This window comes from Mus caroli, unplaced genomic scaffold (genome assembly GCF_978045245.1).
Source record: "Mus caroli unplaced genomic scaffold, Mus_caroli_1 scaffold_14, whole genome shotgun sequence".
NCBI lineage: Eukaryota > Metazoa > Chordata > Mammalia > Rodentia > Muridae > Mus > Mus caroli.
The window spans coordinates 86,287,957-86,305,932 of NW_028227269.1; the positions used below are offsets into that span (position 1 = coordinate 86,287,957).

Genomic DNA, 17,976 nt, shown 5'->3' on the forward strand with positions numbered 1-17,976 from the left:
CCAGCCTTGGCAACATAGTCAAGACCCCCTCTTAAAAAACAAGAGACTGTAACATTTAATTTCAACACTTGGGAGGTAGAGACAGGTGGATTTCTGTGAGTTCAAGGTCAGTGTGGTCTACAAAGATAGTTACAGGACAGCCAGACCTACATAGAAATATCTTGTCTTAAAAGAGAAGTCAGGGGGCTATAAATATTTTCAACTACTTAAATACTGCCAAACTCCTTTCCAAAACAAAGGTTCTATACCTATACTTCACTATTGGTAAGGAGAGTAATGAGGAAATTTTCTTTTTTCCTTGAAAGAATTTCATTTTGATGGTCTTATTATCTGCCTCTTGAGTGCTGCAATTAAAGGAGTGCAGCCACAAGCAATAAGAAATCTCTAACTGGTATAAGCAGTTACTTGTAGAAGAAACCACAGCACTCAGAACAACCTTCTCAACACTTTTAATTTGCCAAATTTATTAAAGAGTCTAAGTTATAAGAGCAACTGATAATTGTGTAGAAGCCAGACAAGCCTGTCTTTAATATCTCTAACCTCTGTGACATTGGGATAGTAATGACATTTCTCTGCCCCTGTCTCTTCATCTCTAAAACAGAAGGAAAGAAATAATATTTCTTGGATGGGATACTGTATTTCCAGCACTTGAGAGGCTAAATATGGAGTTTTGCCTCTAGATTAAGGCCAGGCTGGACTATATAGTGCATAGCACGAAAAAAAAAATCCAGAGTACAGAATGAGAGCCTGTGTCAAAACCACAAATCAACAAACAACACTCTTCATGGAGGTCATCGCCACTGAGGGAAATGGTTAAGTGATATTATCTATTCTTTTAGGTTATAGTTCTTATCTTGGTAAACATTTGCAATAACTGTCATTATTGTCTCTATTATAGCTTGACAACTGTCATTAATGTCTCTAGAGTAGCTTGCCTCCTTGCAGAACAAAATTTGTGGTTTTGTGATAGTGATTTATCTTTTCACTAGGGCATTGTTTTTCACTGAGCATTTACTCATGGATAAATTTAGATTTTTAGAGCAGCTGCAAGGAACAGAAACCCCAAGAAAATCTGATGTAGCTGTAGCACTTGAAGATAAATGAAGAACTCAGACTGAGCGACCTTAAGGTTCTCTGGACTCTGCTCTGAGAGATGTTTGAGCACCATGCTAATGTCATACCTGGTACAGTGCACATGGTCAAAAGCCTATAGCTGAGGAAGTCACAGGCCCTGGTGTGGAATCTGACCTAGTCAGCTCAGTCAACAGGGACTCCAGGGAGGTAGTGAGGACTGAAAAACAAAAGACAGTTAGGCAACACTATAACATGACTGAGTTCGAAGCAGGATTATTTTTTCCCAGTCTGCTTTTACACTATTCTGGGTACATGCGAAGAATAGGGTCAGTTCTTGGATCAAAGGCAAAGCAGTCTAATGAGGCAAAAACCAAAGTGATCAAACAAGACAATAAACAAAGACCTAGTCCTAGGATTTAATGATCAAGTCCCTAGGATCTAATCAGGAATGTCACATATTCCCCTGTTGGGTTTACCTTGAGCTTTGTTTGAGCCCAAATGTAAATATTATCTGAGCCTACTTTTTTTTTCTAGCTGGGTGGTCCAGTCAGTTGATGTTGTTCTTCTTATAGGGTTGCAATCCCCTCCACTCCTCCAGTACTTCCATCAGCTTCCCCAACAGGGTCCCTGAGCTCAGTCCAATGGCTGACTCCAGCATCCACATCTCTCTTTGTCTGTTGCTGGTTGAACTACCTATGAGCAGTCATTCCAGGTTCCTGGCACCAAGTGCCTCTTGGCACCTGCCACAGTGTGGGGTTTGGTGTCTGCAGACAGGATAGATCTCCAGGGCTGGGGGGCAATCTCCACATGGTGCTTCCTTCAGCCACTGATCCATTTTTTATTCCTGTTTGTTCTTTGGAAACGAACATTTCTGGGTTAAAATTTTTGAGATGGGTGTGCATTTGTTTGTTTGTTTATGAGCATCAATTTCTTTAGGTTAGGGAATATTTTTTGTATAATTTTCTTGAAGATGTTTGGCGGCCCTTTGGGTTGGGAATCATCATTCTCTTCTATACTTATTATTCTCAGGTACAGTCTTTCCATTGTGTCCTGGATTTCTTGGGTGTTTTGAGTTAGGATCTTTTGACTTTTTGTATTTTCCCTTATTGTTGTGTTGTTCTTTCCTATGTCTTCTACACCTGAGATTCTCTCTTCAATCTCTTGTATTCTGTTGGTGATGTTTGCATCTGTGACTTCTGCTCTCTTTCCTAGCTTTTACATCTCCAGAAAGGGGAAAGGGGTGGTCTCCTTTTATGTTTTGTTTAATGTTCCAATTTGCACTTTTCAGTCCTGGATAATTTTGTTCAATTCCTTCACCTGTTTATGTTTTCCTGTATTTCTTTGAGGAATTTATGTCTTTTCTCTCAAGGGCTTTTACTTGTTTACCTGTGTTCCCTTGTATTTCATTAAGGGAGTTATTTATGTCCTTCTTTATTTTTGTTGTTGGTATTTCGAAACAGGGTTTTTCTGTATAGCCCTGGCTGTCCTGGAACTCATCCTGTAGACCAGGCTGGCCTCAAACTCAGAGATCCACCTGCCTCTGCCTCCCAAGTGCTGGGATTAAAGATGTGTGCCACCACGTTCGACTTATTTTTGTTCTTCTTAAAGTCCTCTATCATCTTCATGACATGAGATTTGAGATCTGAGTCCTGCTTTCTAAGTGTGTTGTTGTATCCAGTGCTTCCTGTGATGAGAGAACTGAATTCTGAGGTTGCCAAGTAGTTTTCGTTGCATATATTATTGTGATTGCCTCTCACCATCTGGTTATCTCTGGTGTTACCTGACTGGTGCCTGCCCCTCCTATGATCCTGTGATCCTGGAAGAGTCAGAACCCCTAGGGAGTTGAGTTGCTACTGGAGTGTTGGATAAGTAGGGTGGGATCTAGAGAAGTTGCTCTATTCCAGGTAAAGGTGCCAAACAGAAGTAACTCTGGTCTCTGGCTGGGCAGGATCCTGGAGGTCCCAGTTAAGGCAGGCATTGTGTGTCTGTTTGGGGGGTGGGTGGTTAGGGTCTCACCTGTGATCCTGGAAGTGTCAGAATACCTGGAGAATCTAGCTGCAAATGGGGTGAGGGCTGATTGGGCTGGGATTCAGAGCAGAAGTTCTGCTCTCAGCACAGGACTTAGGATAAGGGTCTTAAATACCACTCCCACAGTGACACACTTACTCTAACAAGACCACATTTGTAGCCTGGCGTGGTGGCACAGGTCTTTAATCCCAGCACTTGGGAGGCAGAGGCAGGTGGATCTCTGAGTTTGAGGCCAGCCTGGTCTACAAAGTGAGTTCCAGGACAGCCAGGGCTATACAGAGAAACCCTGTGTCAAAAAAAAAAAAAAAAAGCCAAAAACTAAAAAAACAAACAAACAAAAAAACAAATGAAAAAAAACCAAGAACACATTTGCAAATAATGCCACTCCCTAGGCTAACCATATTCAGACCTTGACAGTTGCTGTCTGATGCTTCTTGGTAGGCAGACCATTCAGGCTTTAACTGCCTGTGGATCTTTGAGAGCCCACCAGTCAACACGAGCAACTCCCTCTAGCACAGACACACTGGGCATGTGGTATTTGTTGTTCTGGGTGCCCTCTATTGGGCAAGATTGCTTGTTCCAATAATCAATGCTAGTGAGCTGATTAGATAAAGCTCACCGAAGCTATGCTAGAGGGGTTTTCTTATCCATCTTTTTTTCTTACATGAATTGCATTGAACTCAAGTCTCCCTGCTTGAGCAGTGAGTACTACACGGAGTGAGCAACCTCTTCCTCAGCCCTGGTCAGCTCACTGCAACTTCCTCACAACTCTGAGTTTCCAGGGGGAAAGACTGAGACAGAGAGAAGTTAGGTCTTCTGGCTTTTTTTTTTTAAAAGGGTTTTTTGTTTGTTAGTTTTGTTTTTTTGTTTTTGTTTTTTTTTTGTTTTTGTTTTTTTGTTTTTGTAAATTGCTGGGGACCAGGGCTGACATACAAACAACTTAGGTAATGGCCATGAAAAACTTAGGCCCAGGCAAAGTAGTACAGGCCTTTAATCTGAGAACTTTGAATTCAATGTCAGCCTGGGACAAAGCAATTCCCAGTTCTGTATATAGGTTTACACACCTTTAATCTAGGCTACACCTTCTGCTAGAGACCTACATAGGGACATTGAAAGGAGGAAAATAAAATCCAGAACCAGATGAGTTATAGAAACTCATGAAAATCCAGCACAAGGGAACCAAACCCACACTGTACATACTTAAAGGAAAGCATTGACTACGGCAAGTCATTTAAAAATCAACTTTGTTGGATTGAAGAGACCAGTTAAGAGCACTGACTACTCTTCCAGAGAACCTTTGTTCAATTCCTAGCACCCACATGGTGGCTCACAAACTTCTGCTACTGTAGTACCCAGGGCATCCAATGCCATTTTCTGGCCGCCTCAGGCATCAGACATGCATGTGCTTACAGATGTACATGCAGACCAAAGCCAATATACATAAAATACAATTATAAAATAACTTTGGTTACTCTTAGTGTGTATGTTTGTGTGATAGTGTATGTGTTTGTGTGTGTAAACCTGACACAAAACCAGTGTGAATGTCAGAGAACCACCTGAGAGAGTCTGTTTTCTCCATCCATCTATCTATCTGAGACTGTACTTGGGTAGTCAAGCATGGCACCAAGAGTCTTTACCCACTGCGTCACCAAATCAGATTTAAGGAGCTACTTTCTTAACTTTGTTGTAGTAAAATTGCTGTTCTCTATCTAACCATAGGACTTTGTGTAACCATGATGGTACAAGCATCCCAAATGATATAGGCCTTCATAGAAAATGTGACTTGACTGTAAGAACACATATCCATCCTTTTCTTTCAATCCTACATCCCAGGTTTTGGTGTATAGCTTTTGGATTTCCCACACTATAATGGATATTTCTGGTTGTCAACTTGACTCTATCTGGAATGAACAACAATCCAGAATGGGAGGGCTCACCTGTGATCTAAATCTTCAGGCAAGAAGATACAACTTTCTGACCTGGATCTTGGCAGCCAGATCTTGAGGTGTAATGGGCTTGAAAAATTTAGGCCAAGGCAAAATAGTACAGGCCTTTAATCCGAGGACTCTGAAATCAATGCTAGCCTGGGACAAAGCAAGTCCCAGGTCCATGTATAGTGTGGTACACACCTTTAATCTAGGCCACAACTTCTTCTAGAGACCTACATAAGGACATTGTATGGAGGAAAACTAACTCTTGTTCCACTGCTTGTAAGCATCTACTTGTCAGCATATCTGTTTGAACCTCCTTCTACAGAAGTCCAGTTGAAACAACTAGCTCTGTGGAACTGAGAAACTACTGAATACTTGGGTTGACGTTTGCTGGGTTATTTGGACCACAGACCGTAAGTCATCACAATAAATTTCATCAATATAGAGTTACATCATTTCTGTGTCTAGAGAACCCTGACTAAGAGACACATTATTTTACCATTGTCCTCAGGAGTCTCTTTTGTCTTTCATTATCATAGAAAGAAGTTTATCTCAAGAGTTGTCCTCTTGTTTGTTTTGTTGGTGTGATGTGATTATTCTTGGTACAGGGAGTAGTACTATCTATCATGAAGTGTGGCCTTGTTGGAGGAGGTGTGTCACTGTGAATATGGGACTTTGAGGAAATCTATATATACAGAAGCTCTGCCCAGGGTGAGACACAGTAGTCTTCTTGCTGCCTTTGAACTGAGGTACAGAACTTTCAGCTCCTTCTCTGGCACCATGTCAGACTGGATGCTGCTATGATGATAATGAACTGAACCTCTGAAAGTGTAAGCTAGCTGCAACTAAATATTGTCCTTTATCAAAGTTGCCTTGGGGAGCCGGGAGCAAGCAGGCTCTGGGGAGTAAGTGGTGTCCTAAGTGAGCATGGCCTGGGAGCAAGCAGGGAGAGGAATGAGTGGGACCCAGAGTGAGCAAAGGCTGGAGTGAGGAGAAAAGAAGTGAAAAATAAAAGTAAAAGTTGGTTTGGTTGTGGTATCTCTTTTTTTTTCTTTTTTAATTTTTTTTTTCCTAGTTTACATTTCCAATGCTATCCCAAAAGTTCCCCATACCCACCCCCACAATCCCCTACCCACCCACTCCCCCTTTTTGGCCCCGGAGTTCCCCTGTACTGGGGCATATAAAGTTTGCAAGTCCAAAGGGCCTCTATTTCCAGTGATGGCAAACTAGGCCATCTTTTGATACATATGGAGCTAGAGACAAGAGCTCCGGGGTACTGGTTAGTTCATATTGTTGTTCCACCTATAGGGTTGCAGTTCCCTTAGCTCCTTGGGTACTTTCTCTAGCTCCTCCATTGGGGGCTTTGTGACCCATCCAATAGCTGGCTGTGAGCATCCACTCCTTTGTTTGCTAGACCCCCGGTATAGTCTCACAAGAGACAGCTATATCTGGGTCCTTACAGCAAAATCTTGCTAGTGTATGCAGTGGTGTCAGCGTTTGGAAGCTGATTATGGGATGGATCCCTGGATATGGCAATCACTAGATGGTCCATCCTTTCGTCACAGCTCCAAATTTTGTCTCTGTAACTCCTTCCATGGGTGTTTTGTTCCCATTTCTAGGAAGGGGTAAAGTGTCCACACTTTGGTCTTCATTCTTCTTGAGTCATGCGTTTAGCAAATTGTATCTTATATCTTGTGTATCCTAAGTTTCTGGGCTAATATCGACTTATCAGTGAGTACATATTGTGCGAGTTCCTTTGTGATTAGGTAACCTCACTCAGGATGATGCCCTCCAGGTCCATCCATTTGCCTAGGAATTTCATAAATTCATTCTTTTTAATAGATGAGTAGTACTCCATTGTGTAAATGTACCACATTTTCTGTATCCATTCCTCTGTTGAGGCGAATCTGTGTTCTTTCCAGCTTCTGGCTATTATAAATAAGGCTGCTATGAACATAGTGGAGCATGTGTCATTCTTACCAGTTGGCACATCTTCTGGATATATGCCCAGGAGAGGTATTGCGGGATCCTCTGGTAGTACTATGTCCAATTTTCTGAGGAACCACCAGACTGATTTCCAGAGTGGTTGTACAAGCTGGCAATCCCACCAACAATGGAGGAGTGTTCCTCTTTCTCCACATCCTTGCCAGCATCTGCTGTCACCTGAGTTTTTAATCTTAGCCATTCTGACTGGTGTGAAGTGGAATACAGGGTTGTTTTGATTTGCATTTCCCTGATGATTAAGGATTTGAACATTTTTTCAGGTTCTTCTCTGCCATTCGGTATTCCTCAGGTGAGAATTCTTTGTTCAGTTCCTAGCCCCATTTTTTAATGGGGTTATTTGATTTTCTGGAGTCCATCTTCTTGAGTTCTTTATATATATTGGATATTAGTCCCCTATCTGATTTAGGATAGGTAAAGATCCTTTCCCAATCTGTTGGTGGTCTTTTTGTCTTATTGACGGTCTCTTTTGCTTTGCAGAAGCTTTGCAATTTTATGAGGTCCCATTTATCGATTCTCGATCTTACAGCACAAGCCATTGCTGTTCTATTCAGGAATTTTCCCCCTGTACCCATATCTTTGAGGCTTTTCCTTACTTTCTCCTCTATAAGTTTCAGTGTCTCTGGTTTTATGTGAAGTTCCTTAATCCACTTAGATTTGACCTTAGTACAAGGAGATAGGAATGGATCAATTCTCATTCTTCTTCATGATAACCGCCAGTTGTGCCAGCACCATTTGTTGAAAATGCTGTCTTTTTTCCGCTGGATGGTTTTAGCTCCCTTGTCAAAGATCATGTGACCATAGGTGTGTGGGTTCATCTCTGGGTCTTCAATTCTGTTCCATTGGTCTACTTGTCTGTCACTATACCAGTACCATGCAGTTTTTATCACAAATGCTCTGTAGTAGAGCGTTAGGTCAGGCATGGTGATTCCACCAGAGGTTCTTTTATCCTTTAGAAGAGTTTTTGCTATCCTAGGTTTTTTGTTATTCCAGATGAATCTGCCGATTGCCCTTTCTAATTCGTTGAAGAATTGAGTTGGAATTTTGATGGGGATTGCATTGAATCTGTAGATTGCTTTTGTCAAGATAGCCATTTTTACTATATTGATACTATATTGGGTTTAAGAGACCAGTTAAGAGCAATAATTCCCACCACCCACATGGTTGCAGACAGGCCTGTGCTACTCTAGTACCCAGGGGGTCGAATGCCCTTTTTTAGCCTCCTTGGTCACCAAGCATGCATGTGGTTACAGATGAACATACACACAAAACACCTTTATATATATGATAAAAGTATAAAATAAGATTTTTTACATGTAGTGTATGAGTGTGTGGGTGTTTTTGTGTGTGAGTGTGTGTTTGTCAAAATACCTCAACACCCATCTTAAAGTCAGAGAACAAGCTTAAAGATTCTGTTTTCTACATCAATCTGAGAATACTCGTGTAGTCAAGCATGGCAGCAAGAGCCTTTCCCCTCTGTGACAGCAAATCAGCTTTACAGATGTATTCCGTTAATTGTGTTTTAAGTAAAATTGCTGATCTCTATATAACCATAGTCTTATATGATATGCCTTTGTGGAAAATGAGCCTTGACAGTAAGAAAACATAGCCATCTTCACCCCGTCCTCCTTTTGTTTTGTTTTGTTTTGTTTTGTTTTGTTTTCTTTTTTTTCTCTTGTTTTCTTTTTTTTTTTTTTTGGGTTTTTTGAGACAGGGTTTCTCTGTATTGTACTGGTTGTCCTAGAACTCACTTTGTAGACCAGGCTGGCTTTGAACTCATAAATATGCGTGCTACTGCCTCCTGAGTGCTGGGATTAAAGGCGTGCGCCATCACACCTGGCTCCTTTTTTAAAAAAAGATTAATTAATTCATTTATTTTATGTATATGAGTACATATAGTGGTACTGATCATTTTTAGCCATCATGTGGTTGCTGGGATTTTAATTCAGGACCTCTGTTAGATCTGATAGGATTTGTTTATTGTTATATCTAATTACACTGTAACTGTCTTCAGATGTGCCAGAAGGAGGCGTCAGATGTATTTATGGATGTTTGTGAGCATCCATGTGGTTTTTGGGATTTGAACTCAGGACCTTCGAAGGGCATTCGGTGCTAAAAACCACTGGGCCATCTCTCCAGCACCATCCCTTTCTTTCAACCCTATATCCCAGGTTTTGGTCTATGTGTTTCTGATTTCCTACATTCATTATTTTAACTTTGTCCTCAGTAGCCTGTTTTGTCTCTTATTACCATAGAAAACCAGTAGACAGTAGGAAGTGTCCTCTTTTTTTTTTTTGGTTTTTTGAAACAGGGTTTCTCTGTATAGCTCTGGCTGTCCTGGAACTCACTTTGTAGACCAGGCTGGCCTTGAACTCAGAAATCCACCTGCCTCTGCCTCCCGAGTGCTGGGATTAAAGGTGTGTACCACCACGCCTAGCTAAGAAGTGTCCTTTTGTTTGTTTGTGTGTTTGGTGTGGTGATTGAATTATGCTTGGAGCAAGGTGTGGTACTATTGGGAGGTGTGGCCTTTTTGGATTAGAGGTGTGTCATTGTAGAGGTGGGGCTTTGGGCAATGTATATATACTCAAGCTCTGCCCAGGCTGAGACACAGTAGTCTCTCTTGCTGCCTTCACTTTGGGAGACATAGGCATAGGACATCTGACCTAGGCCAATCTGTTCTGTAGAAAGAGTTCCAGGACAGCCTCGAGTACACATAAAAACCCTATCTCAGGAAGAAAGAATCATCAATCTAAAGTCTCTTAGTCATCCGTCAAAGAAGATGGTACTCACCAGGTAGGTCATGGATTTGGGTTCTGATTATGGAAAGTTCTGGGAGGACATATATTTTCCATTTTTCTTTGAGGATTGTTTAAGCTAGGGAGCAGAGGTAACCTGGCCACAACCATAGCTAGAACCTCTTGTGGCCTTCCTTGGTGACTAGGTTGTTCAGAAGCTCGGGTCTTTCATGAGGTGCCTTGCCTGCCTTCTTACCTCCCTCCTTCCTTCTCTGCAAGGAAGCAAGTCCCTCTTGCTTTGGAGTGTGTGTGGGATTTCACTAGCTGCCTTGACATCTCTTGGTGGGTTGTAACCTGGACTTTTAAACCAGACAAGTCCTTCGTCCTGAAATTGTGTTTTGCTGGAGTATTTTTAACAACAGCCACAGAAATGAAACTGGAACCAACAAATGATGTTTACTAGTGTGGTACTAGCCTTGGTCCAGAAAAATAAAGAGTGATTTATGCTAAGTGTTATAGGAAGCAAATATTCAAGTCTTCTTCAGGCACTAAGATATAGGTTAATAGGACTATGAGGGTAAAGGTAGAATTTGAAATGGATGCACACAAGAAAAATACCAGGGGTGCAGTGTGTGTCTTTTGTTCACCATAGCAATTGCCAAAAGTAAAGTCTCAAAAAGGCTGGGCTTGGAGAACACAGAGCTTTCAGTTAGCTTTCATTTTTATTTTTTTAAATGTCATATGTAAAAACTAGCAAATAGGGACTGGAGAAATAGCTCAGTTGTTCAGAGCATTGACTGTTCTTGCAGAGGACCTGGTTTGGTTCCAGACACTATCTCTAGTAACTGATCCCAAACGAAAAGTAGGTTTTCTCCAAGGGGGTCTCACTTAACCACTCTTAAGGGAAAGCCCCATACCCAGAAGTAGATGGCCACCACAAAATGAACTCAATAGTGTTTCTGGGGATGTTGTTGTTAATTTGTTTTGTAGTATTCTGGCTGGTTGGTTTGTTACTAAGCCTTTGTCACTTCTTAAGGAGATGGAGATGAACTTTCTGGTTGGCCTTTGCTTTTCTGTTTTCACTGGATGTACCAGGACTTCATGTGGTTGTCATATGTGCCTATGTTAACTGCTTTCATGTGTTATTTTGTGTCCCAAAGTGGATCTAAGTAACACAACATGTGGCTTTCTTCAATTTTTCATTCTTTTGTGAATTGAAAAAAAAATTTTAAGAGTAATTTATATCTATGACCATACTGTACCTGTCTTAGACACATGAACCAAAAGAGGGCATCAGTACCCATTACACATGGTTGTGAAACACTGGTTGTTGGAAAGAGAATGCATGATCTCTGAAAGAATAGTCAGTACTTTCAAGCATTGGGCAATCTTTCCAGTCCTGAAATTGTTTTTATTATGCCCCAAGCATGTCCATTTAAGTGCAGGGGTACAAATTTTGAGTGTTCTTGTGATATATTAAAGGCCTGAACACCAACGAACTGGTAATCTTGGGTACTCAAAACTAGTTAAAAATGTATTAAAATGGTATCTGAATCTACTAAGCATTCTATCAAGTTTTAGACTGCTTTTTAAATATAGAACCACATTCCTCAGAATGATAGGTTCAATTTTTTATTAAGCTATACAATTCATCCACCTAGGAGGAACAGCAATGTGAACTAACCAGTAACCCCAGTGCTCTGTGAGAGTAAACTAAAAATTAAAGAAAACACATGGAAGGACTCATGGCTCTAGCTGCATATATAGTAGAGGATAGCCTAGTCAATCATCAATTGGAGGAGAGGCCCTTGGTCCTGTGAAGGTTCTATGCTCCAGTATAGGGGAATGCATTGGGCAGGTGTGGGTTGTTTAGGGAGCAGCAGGAGGGTAGAGAATAGCGGGTTTTTGAAGGGGAAATTAGGAAAGGGGATAACATTTGAAATGTAAATAAAGAGAATATCTAATTTTTAAAAAGCTGTACAATTCAATGTTGTATGCAGAAATTTTGATAATAAATTATTTTCCAAATAGATTTCCAACGAAAACTTATTTAAAATTTTTATTTTGTCGTTGTTAAAAGGTCAATGCAGGAACTGCAAAGGTAAAGGAGTCCAGCTGCATTTTGTCACTACTGGGGAGACTACAACTCTCTGAGCACCAGGCCAGAAGCCGAAGTACTATTTTGTAACTATCAGAAGCCAGGACTCTGGGACATTTTGTGGCTTGTGGATCTCCTATACTTACATCAGTTGCTTTCAGATCTACCACTGTGAGATACTTCCTGGCACCCAACCTAAGAGTGTAGTAGCTCTTGGAACTGAGTCACAGCCACTGTCAGCCACTGTCTGCCAGGACTCCCTCACCCGACTGCTGTGGTTGCCTTTTCCATCATGCCAAAGAATAAAGGCAAAGGAGGCAAAAACAGGCGCAGAGGTAAAAATGAAAATGAATCTGAGAAAAGAGAGTTGGTATTTAAAGAACATGGGCAAGAGTATGCTCAGGTGACCAAAATGCTGGGATGTGGACGGTTGGAAGCAATGTGTTTTGATGGTGTAAGGAGGCTGTGCCACATAAGAGGAAAGTTGAGAAAAAAGGTTTGGATAAATACCTCAGACATTATATTGATTGGTCTACGAGACTATCAAGATAACAAAGCTGATGTAATCTTAAAGTACAATCCAGATGAAGCAAGAAGTCTGAAGGCCTATGGAGAACTTCCAGAACATGCCAAAATCAATGAAACAGACACATTTGGTCCTGGGGATGATGATGAAATCGTGTTTGATGATATTGGAGATGATGATGAAGACATTGATGACATCTAATCTAATCTAAGCATGCTATATTCCAATGATGATATTGGAGATGATGATGAAGACATTGATGACATCTAACCTGACCTAAGCATGCTACCTTCTAAGTTCGCTGAAGATTGCTCTACACAATTGGCATCTTGACCTTCAGCTGTTTAGTAAAACTTCATTTGGCATGCGTGTGGCTTGTTAATGCAAACTGATGTATTTTATGTTTTGAAGTATTATATTTCTTTGAAAACCTAAGACTTTGAGTTATCTATCTTAAGCGACAAGTTAACACTTTGTGCTTATGAGTATAATTGAACTTAAGGCACAGCAGTGTGCACTGTTAAAAGACTGCCATTCCATTTGTGATCTTTCATTTCTGGCCCTTGTTGTATACACTTGCTTGATCCTTTAAGTTGTCCACCCATAAGTTGTTGCATCCTACAGTGCCGTTTTTAAGTTAGATGGGTAGCAATTTTGGGTTTTAAAAAATAGGCATTGCAGAAATTAAATGCTTAGAGGAGATGATTTTTTTCTTGTGTTTAAAAATGTAATAGTTGACAATGTTTATAGACAATCTTACTTTTGTAAGGCATACTCAAAAAAGAATGAAAATAAAAAAGAGAAGTAAATCTCTTTTGATTCTTGCATAGAGAAAAATTTAAAAGGAGGTAGTTGGTAAGTCCACATAGATTATTGTTTAGTTTGTAAAGTAGGTCGTTTGTGTTAAGCCGTTTTCAAGAAGTTAGCTTCTGTATTGAGGATTTGGAAAATGAATTACTGTGTATTGAGTAAAATTACTTTCATAATTGTACAAGCTAAGTATTCCTTAAACTAAGCTTAGGCTAATGGAAAAGGAGGCACAACTTAATGAATATAAGTTTCCTGTTTTCTGAATGGAGCAGTCCAGAAACAGAGATACATTAAAAACATGTTGTTATAATATCTCTTGTGAATAATGAAAATAAATGATTACATGATTTCTGAAAAACAAAAAGATCAATGCAATCTGATGGTCTCTGCTGGCAAACCAGGAGGGGACTCCCCAACACAAGCCTGCAAGCACTATGACCACAAGTGTCTGCTGTTCTACCAGGATGTTTTGGAAGAATATAGGACTCTTCCCAAACCATCTTCTTACTCTGGATGGGTTGTAGATCTCATCCTCCCCAATACCACATGGTACTCACAAGAGAATGCTCCTTACTCTGATAATTCACCATCTGAAACTGTATCAGGCCTGTACCAATTCTCACTACTTATAGAGTTGACTTTCTAGAATTGAGTTCAATATAGCTCATGTATCCATGGAAATTTAACACCTTCTTTCAACCATTCCCATCTTTCCTAGCCCTTCTTTTTTGGGGTGGTGGGGTGGTTCAAGACAGGGTTTCTCTGTATAGCCCTGACTGTCCTGGCACTCACTTTGTAGACCAGGCTGGCCTTGAACTCAGAAATCTGCCTGCCTCTGGCTCCCAAGTGCTGGGATTAAAGGTGTGCACCACCATGCCCAGCCTTTTTTTTAAAAATGTATTTAAAGATTTATTTATTTTATGTATATGAGTACCATAGCTGCCTTCAACACACCAGAAAAGGGCATCGGATCTTATAGGTGGTTATGAGCCACTATGTGTTTGCTGGCAAATGAACTCAGGACCTTTGGAAGAGCAGTCAGTGCCCTTAACCTCTGAGCCATCTCTCCAGCCCCCTTTCCTACTGTTCTACTTCATTCCTATCTTTTTGTCACGATTTATTTTTTTATGTATATTTGTATGAGCTTTATGTATTCAGGTGCCTACAGAAGATGGAAGATATCACGAGCCCTAGAGCTATAGTAGCAGGCAATTCTGAGCTCTTTTAACGTGTCCAAAACTATGCATTAATTTAATTGAGTAATTAAACTAACCTGGAGTTACCATAGCTGAACAGTGAATTAAAATATTCAAAAATTTTTCTAGTACAAAAATTAAATACTTTAGTTATAAATGAGCTCTATCATATACACAAACTATATACTTCAGACAGTCTCAAAAGTGGAGCAGAAGGCTTATCAAAAGACATTTAATACAATTAGTTTTCAATAACCCCTTGGTCATCCATATCTAAAAAGATACTCAACCAAAACCCACCCAAATTTCACATCACATAAAAGCATATACTTACCAGAACTTTTAGCAAGTATGGTTTGGGAATTTGTTTGTTTGTTTGTTTGTTTGTTGTTTTTTTTAAAAGTCCTCCAGGGCAAGTGATTTACAGTTTAATTGCCACTGTGAATTGATCTGGACATGGTCCATAATTGGAACCTCCTGTGATCTACAGATGCTAGAGATTTAGATCTCCTTGAAAACCATGTTTCTGGCTCTTCTCAGGCCAAGGAGACCTACTATCAGAAAGGATGTTGCTCAGGCTCTGGCTCCGACTCTGGTTCCGGCTCTGGCTCTGGCTATTTGATCGAGCAGCAAGCACTCTCACATGCAAATCCATCTCTCCAGTCCTTGTTACTATTCTAACACTGAGACACCATGACCAAGGCAACTTACAGATGAAGCATTTCATTAGGAGATTGCCTACGGTTTCAGAGGGTGAGTTCCTGATCATCTCTGTGGGAAGCAAAGCTCTAGGTAAATAGGCATGGCACTAAAAGAGTAACTGAGACTTACATCCTGATCTAAAAACCAGAGGCAGAGCGTGAGAGACTGGTCATGGATTGGGCTTTTGAAAGTAACCCCCACTTCTCCCGGAAGATCGAGCAATACCTCTCCTGGGCATATACCCAGAAGAAGTTCAAACTGGTACTAAGACCACATGCTCCACTATGTTCATAGCAGCCATATTTATAATAGCCAGAAGTTGGATAGAACCCAGATGTCCCTCAACAGAAGAATGGATACAGAATATGTGGTACATTTACACCTTGGAGTACTACTCAGCTATGAAAAACAATGGATTTATGAAACTCTTTGACAAATCGATATATCTGGAGAATATCATCCTTAGTGACATAACCCAATCACAGAAGAAGTCATTAGATATGCACTCATTGATAAGTGGATATTAGCCCAGAAACATAGAACACCCAAGATACAATTTGCAAAACACAAGAAAATCAAAAAGAGGGAAGACCAATGGGTGAATACTTCATTCCTCTTTAGAATAGGGAACAAAATACCCATGAAAGGAGTTCCAGAGACAAGGTTAGGAGCTAAGACTAAAGGATGGACTATCCAGAGACTACCCCACCTGGGGATCCACCTCATAATCAACCACCAAACCCAGACACTATTGCATATGCCAGAAAGATTTTGCTGAAGGGACCCTGTTATAGCTGTCTCATATGAGGCTATGCCAGTGCCAGGCAAATACTGAAGTGGATGCTCACAGTCATCTATAAGATGGAACACAGGGCCCCCAATGGAGAAGATAGAGAAAGCACCCAAGGAACTGAAGGGGTCTGCAAGCCTATAGGTGGAACAACAATATGCACTAACCAGTACCCTCAGAGCTTGTATCTCTAGCTGCATATGTAGCAGAAGATGAGCTAGGTGGCCATCACTGGGATGAGAGGTTTTACCTCCTTCAAGCCTAGCTAGGCTGGCCTCAGACCATCCACCTCTGAGGCAGAGCCACCTGCTCTGCAGCTTCTCATCACTCTCCTTTGATGTGCTACTACCTGCTACCTGCCTGAGGCCAAACCAGTTCTCCAAGATTTTCTGCAGTTAGCTCTGAAGTGTGATCTTCACAAGTTCCTACTAAAAGGCTGATCTGACAACTTCAAAGGAACTTTGTGTGACTGGGAATGGACCTCCCCTCTTCTTTATAAAGCCTGTTCGCCAACATTAAAGTGGAGTCTTGATCAGAATACAGTCTTGACTCCATTTCTCTCTTTACCCAGCTAGATTCCACTCTTTCCTTTCAGTTCCAAGATGCATCACCCCAGCTCAAACACAGACTTGAGAGCTGCAGGTCAGCCCCAACAGAGAGGTCCCTTGGTATTGCAAACTTTATATTCCCTAGTACAGGGGAATGCCAGGTCAAGAAGTTGGAGTGGCTGGGTAGGGGAGCAGGGTGCGGGGGGAGGGGGGAGGGTGTAGGGGACTTTTGGGATTGCATTTGAAATGTATATAAAGACAATATCTAATAAAAGAAAGTCTCAATCAAAAAAAAGAAAGTCTTAAAACTCACCCTCAGTGACACACTTATTCCAACAAGGTCATACCTCCTAATCCTTCCTAAACAATCTACCAACTGAAAACCAAACATTCAAGAAGATGAGCCTATAGGGGGGTAGGGAGGCCCTCTCATTCAAATCACCAGAGTAGCCCTGTTTTCCTAGCCTAGCATATGTAAAGTAAGGTCAGAAGAACACCTGAACAGTAATCAGTCTTTGTGCCATTTCAAAAAGCATGTGGTTAGACCTCACCCTATGTACACTGAACCAAATCAGCTGTAAGATTCCTTCTGTGAATAAAATACTGGGTGATTTTACTCAAAAGCTGGTTAGCAAATATTCTTCTTTACCTACATCCCAAATGTACTCAGACTTAAGAATAGTACAGGCATACACTCCACTTTAGTATTCACTTGTTTATTGATAAATGCTGCTAGAGGAAGAAGCAGGTGGAAGCTAGATTGTTAGAGCTTAATCAAAAGTCTAGCTTAATGATTATCATCCATCTCCAACTCTCTTGGATGCCTATCAGGTCAAAGGTAGATTTTATGACCACTCCTATGATTTTAATAAGAAATTCTCTCTTACAGGCTCATGTGTCAATCACCTGGGCCCCAGCTGCTGGCAATGTTTTGGGAGGTTCTAAAAAAAGCAAAGAGATGGAACATAGTTGGAAAAAGCAAGACTTTGAAGGTTGGACTGGTCCTGGACAATCTCTCATTCTCAATTCCTGTCCACCAAGAGAGGAGCAGCCTCTGCCTCGTGCTCCTCTGTCCATGATGCTCTGTCCAAGACCATAGGAGGACAAATGACCCTGATGTGAAACTATGATAAAATAAATTCCTCCTCATTTAGTTTATATCAAACAATATAACAATGAGCAGGCTCCCTGTCTTTTCTTTGGGTTGCAGCTGGCAGTGTGTGTGTGCTGCTGTCATGTAGTCTGCAGTGCAAGTAGTCAGTGAGATTGGGTCTGGCTGGCTGTCCCATGTTGGGAAGCAAGCATGGAAAGACTGTCAGGTGTAGATGGCCCAATCAGTTCACTATGTCTGCCAGAAAACTAATTCACAGACAGTTGTGCCCCAGGGTCCCAGGTCCATCCAAGGTAATCCTGTGGAGAGCCATGCCAGGAGCAATCACCATTATTAGATGGTGCCGGCCTCTGCTTTGCCTAACTAGTAAACAAGCCTTGTACACAGGTGCAAGAGTGAACTCACGCCTAGTCACTGCCTATCTCG

The 17,976-nt window shown here is 41.1% G+C and overlaps 1 protein-coding gene and 1 pseudogene across 1 annotated transcript; both read left to right on the plus strand.

Moving 5' to 3' along the window:
- The window catches only part of LOC147001290 (mRNA export factor GLE1-like), an 84,738-nt pseudogene that overhangs the window by 57,916 nt on the left and 8,846 nt on the right, over window positions 1-17,976 (plus strand).
- Window positions 12,134-12,594, plus strand: LOC147001292 (eukaryotic translation initiation factor 1A-like). Its single transcript, XM_085830573.1, has one exon. It carries the CDS (start codon window positions 12,160-12,162, stop codon window positions 12,592-12,594), a length of 435 nt encoding a protein of 144 aa, XP_085686699.1. The 5' UTR covers window positions 12,134-12,159.

Bases quoted from the DNA above. Each gene is read 5' to 3' on its own strand.
- LOC147001292 (XM_085830573.1), top strand. From the start codon at position 12,160: ATGCCAAAGAATAAAGGCAAAGGAGGCAAAAACAGGCGCAGAGGTAAA.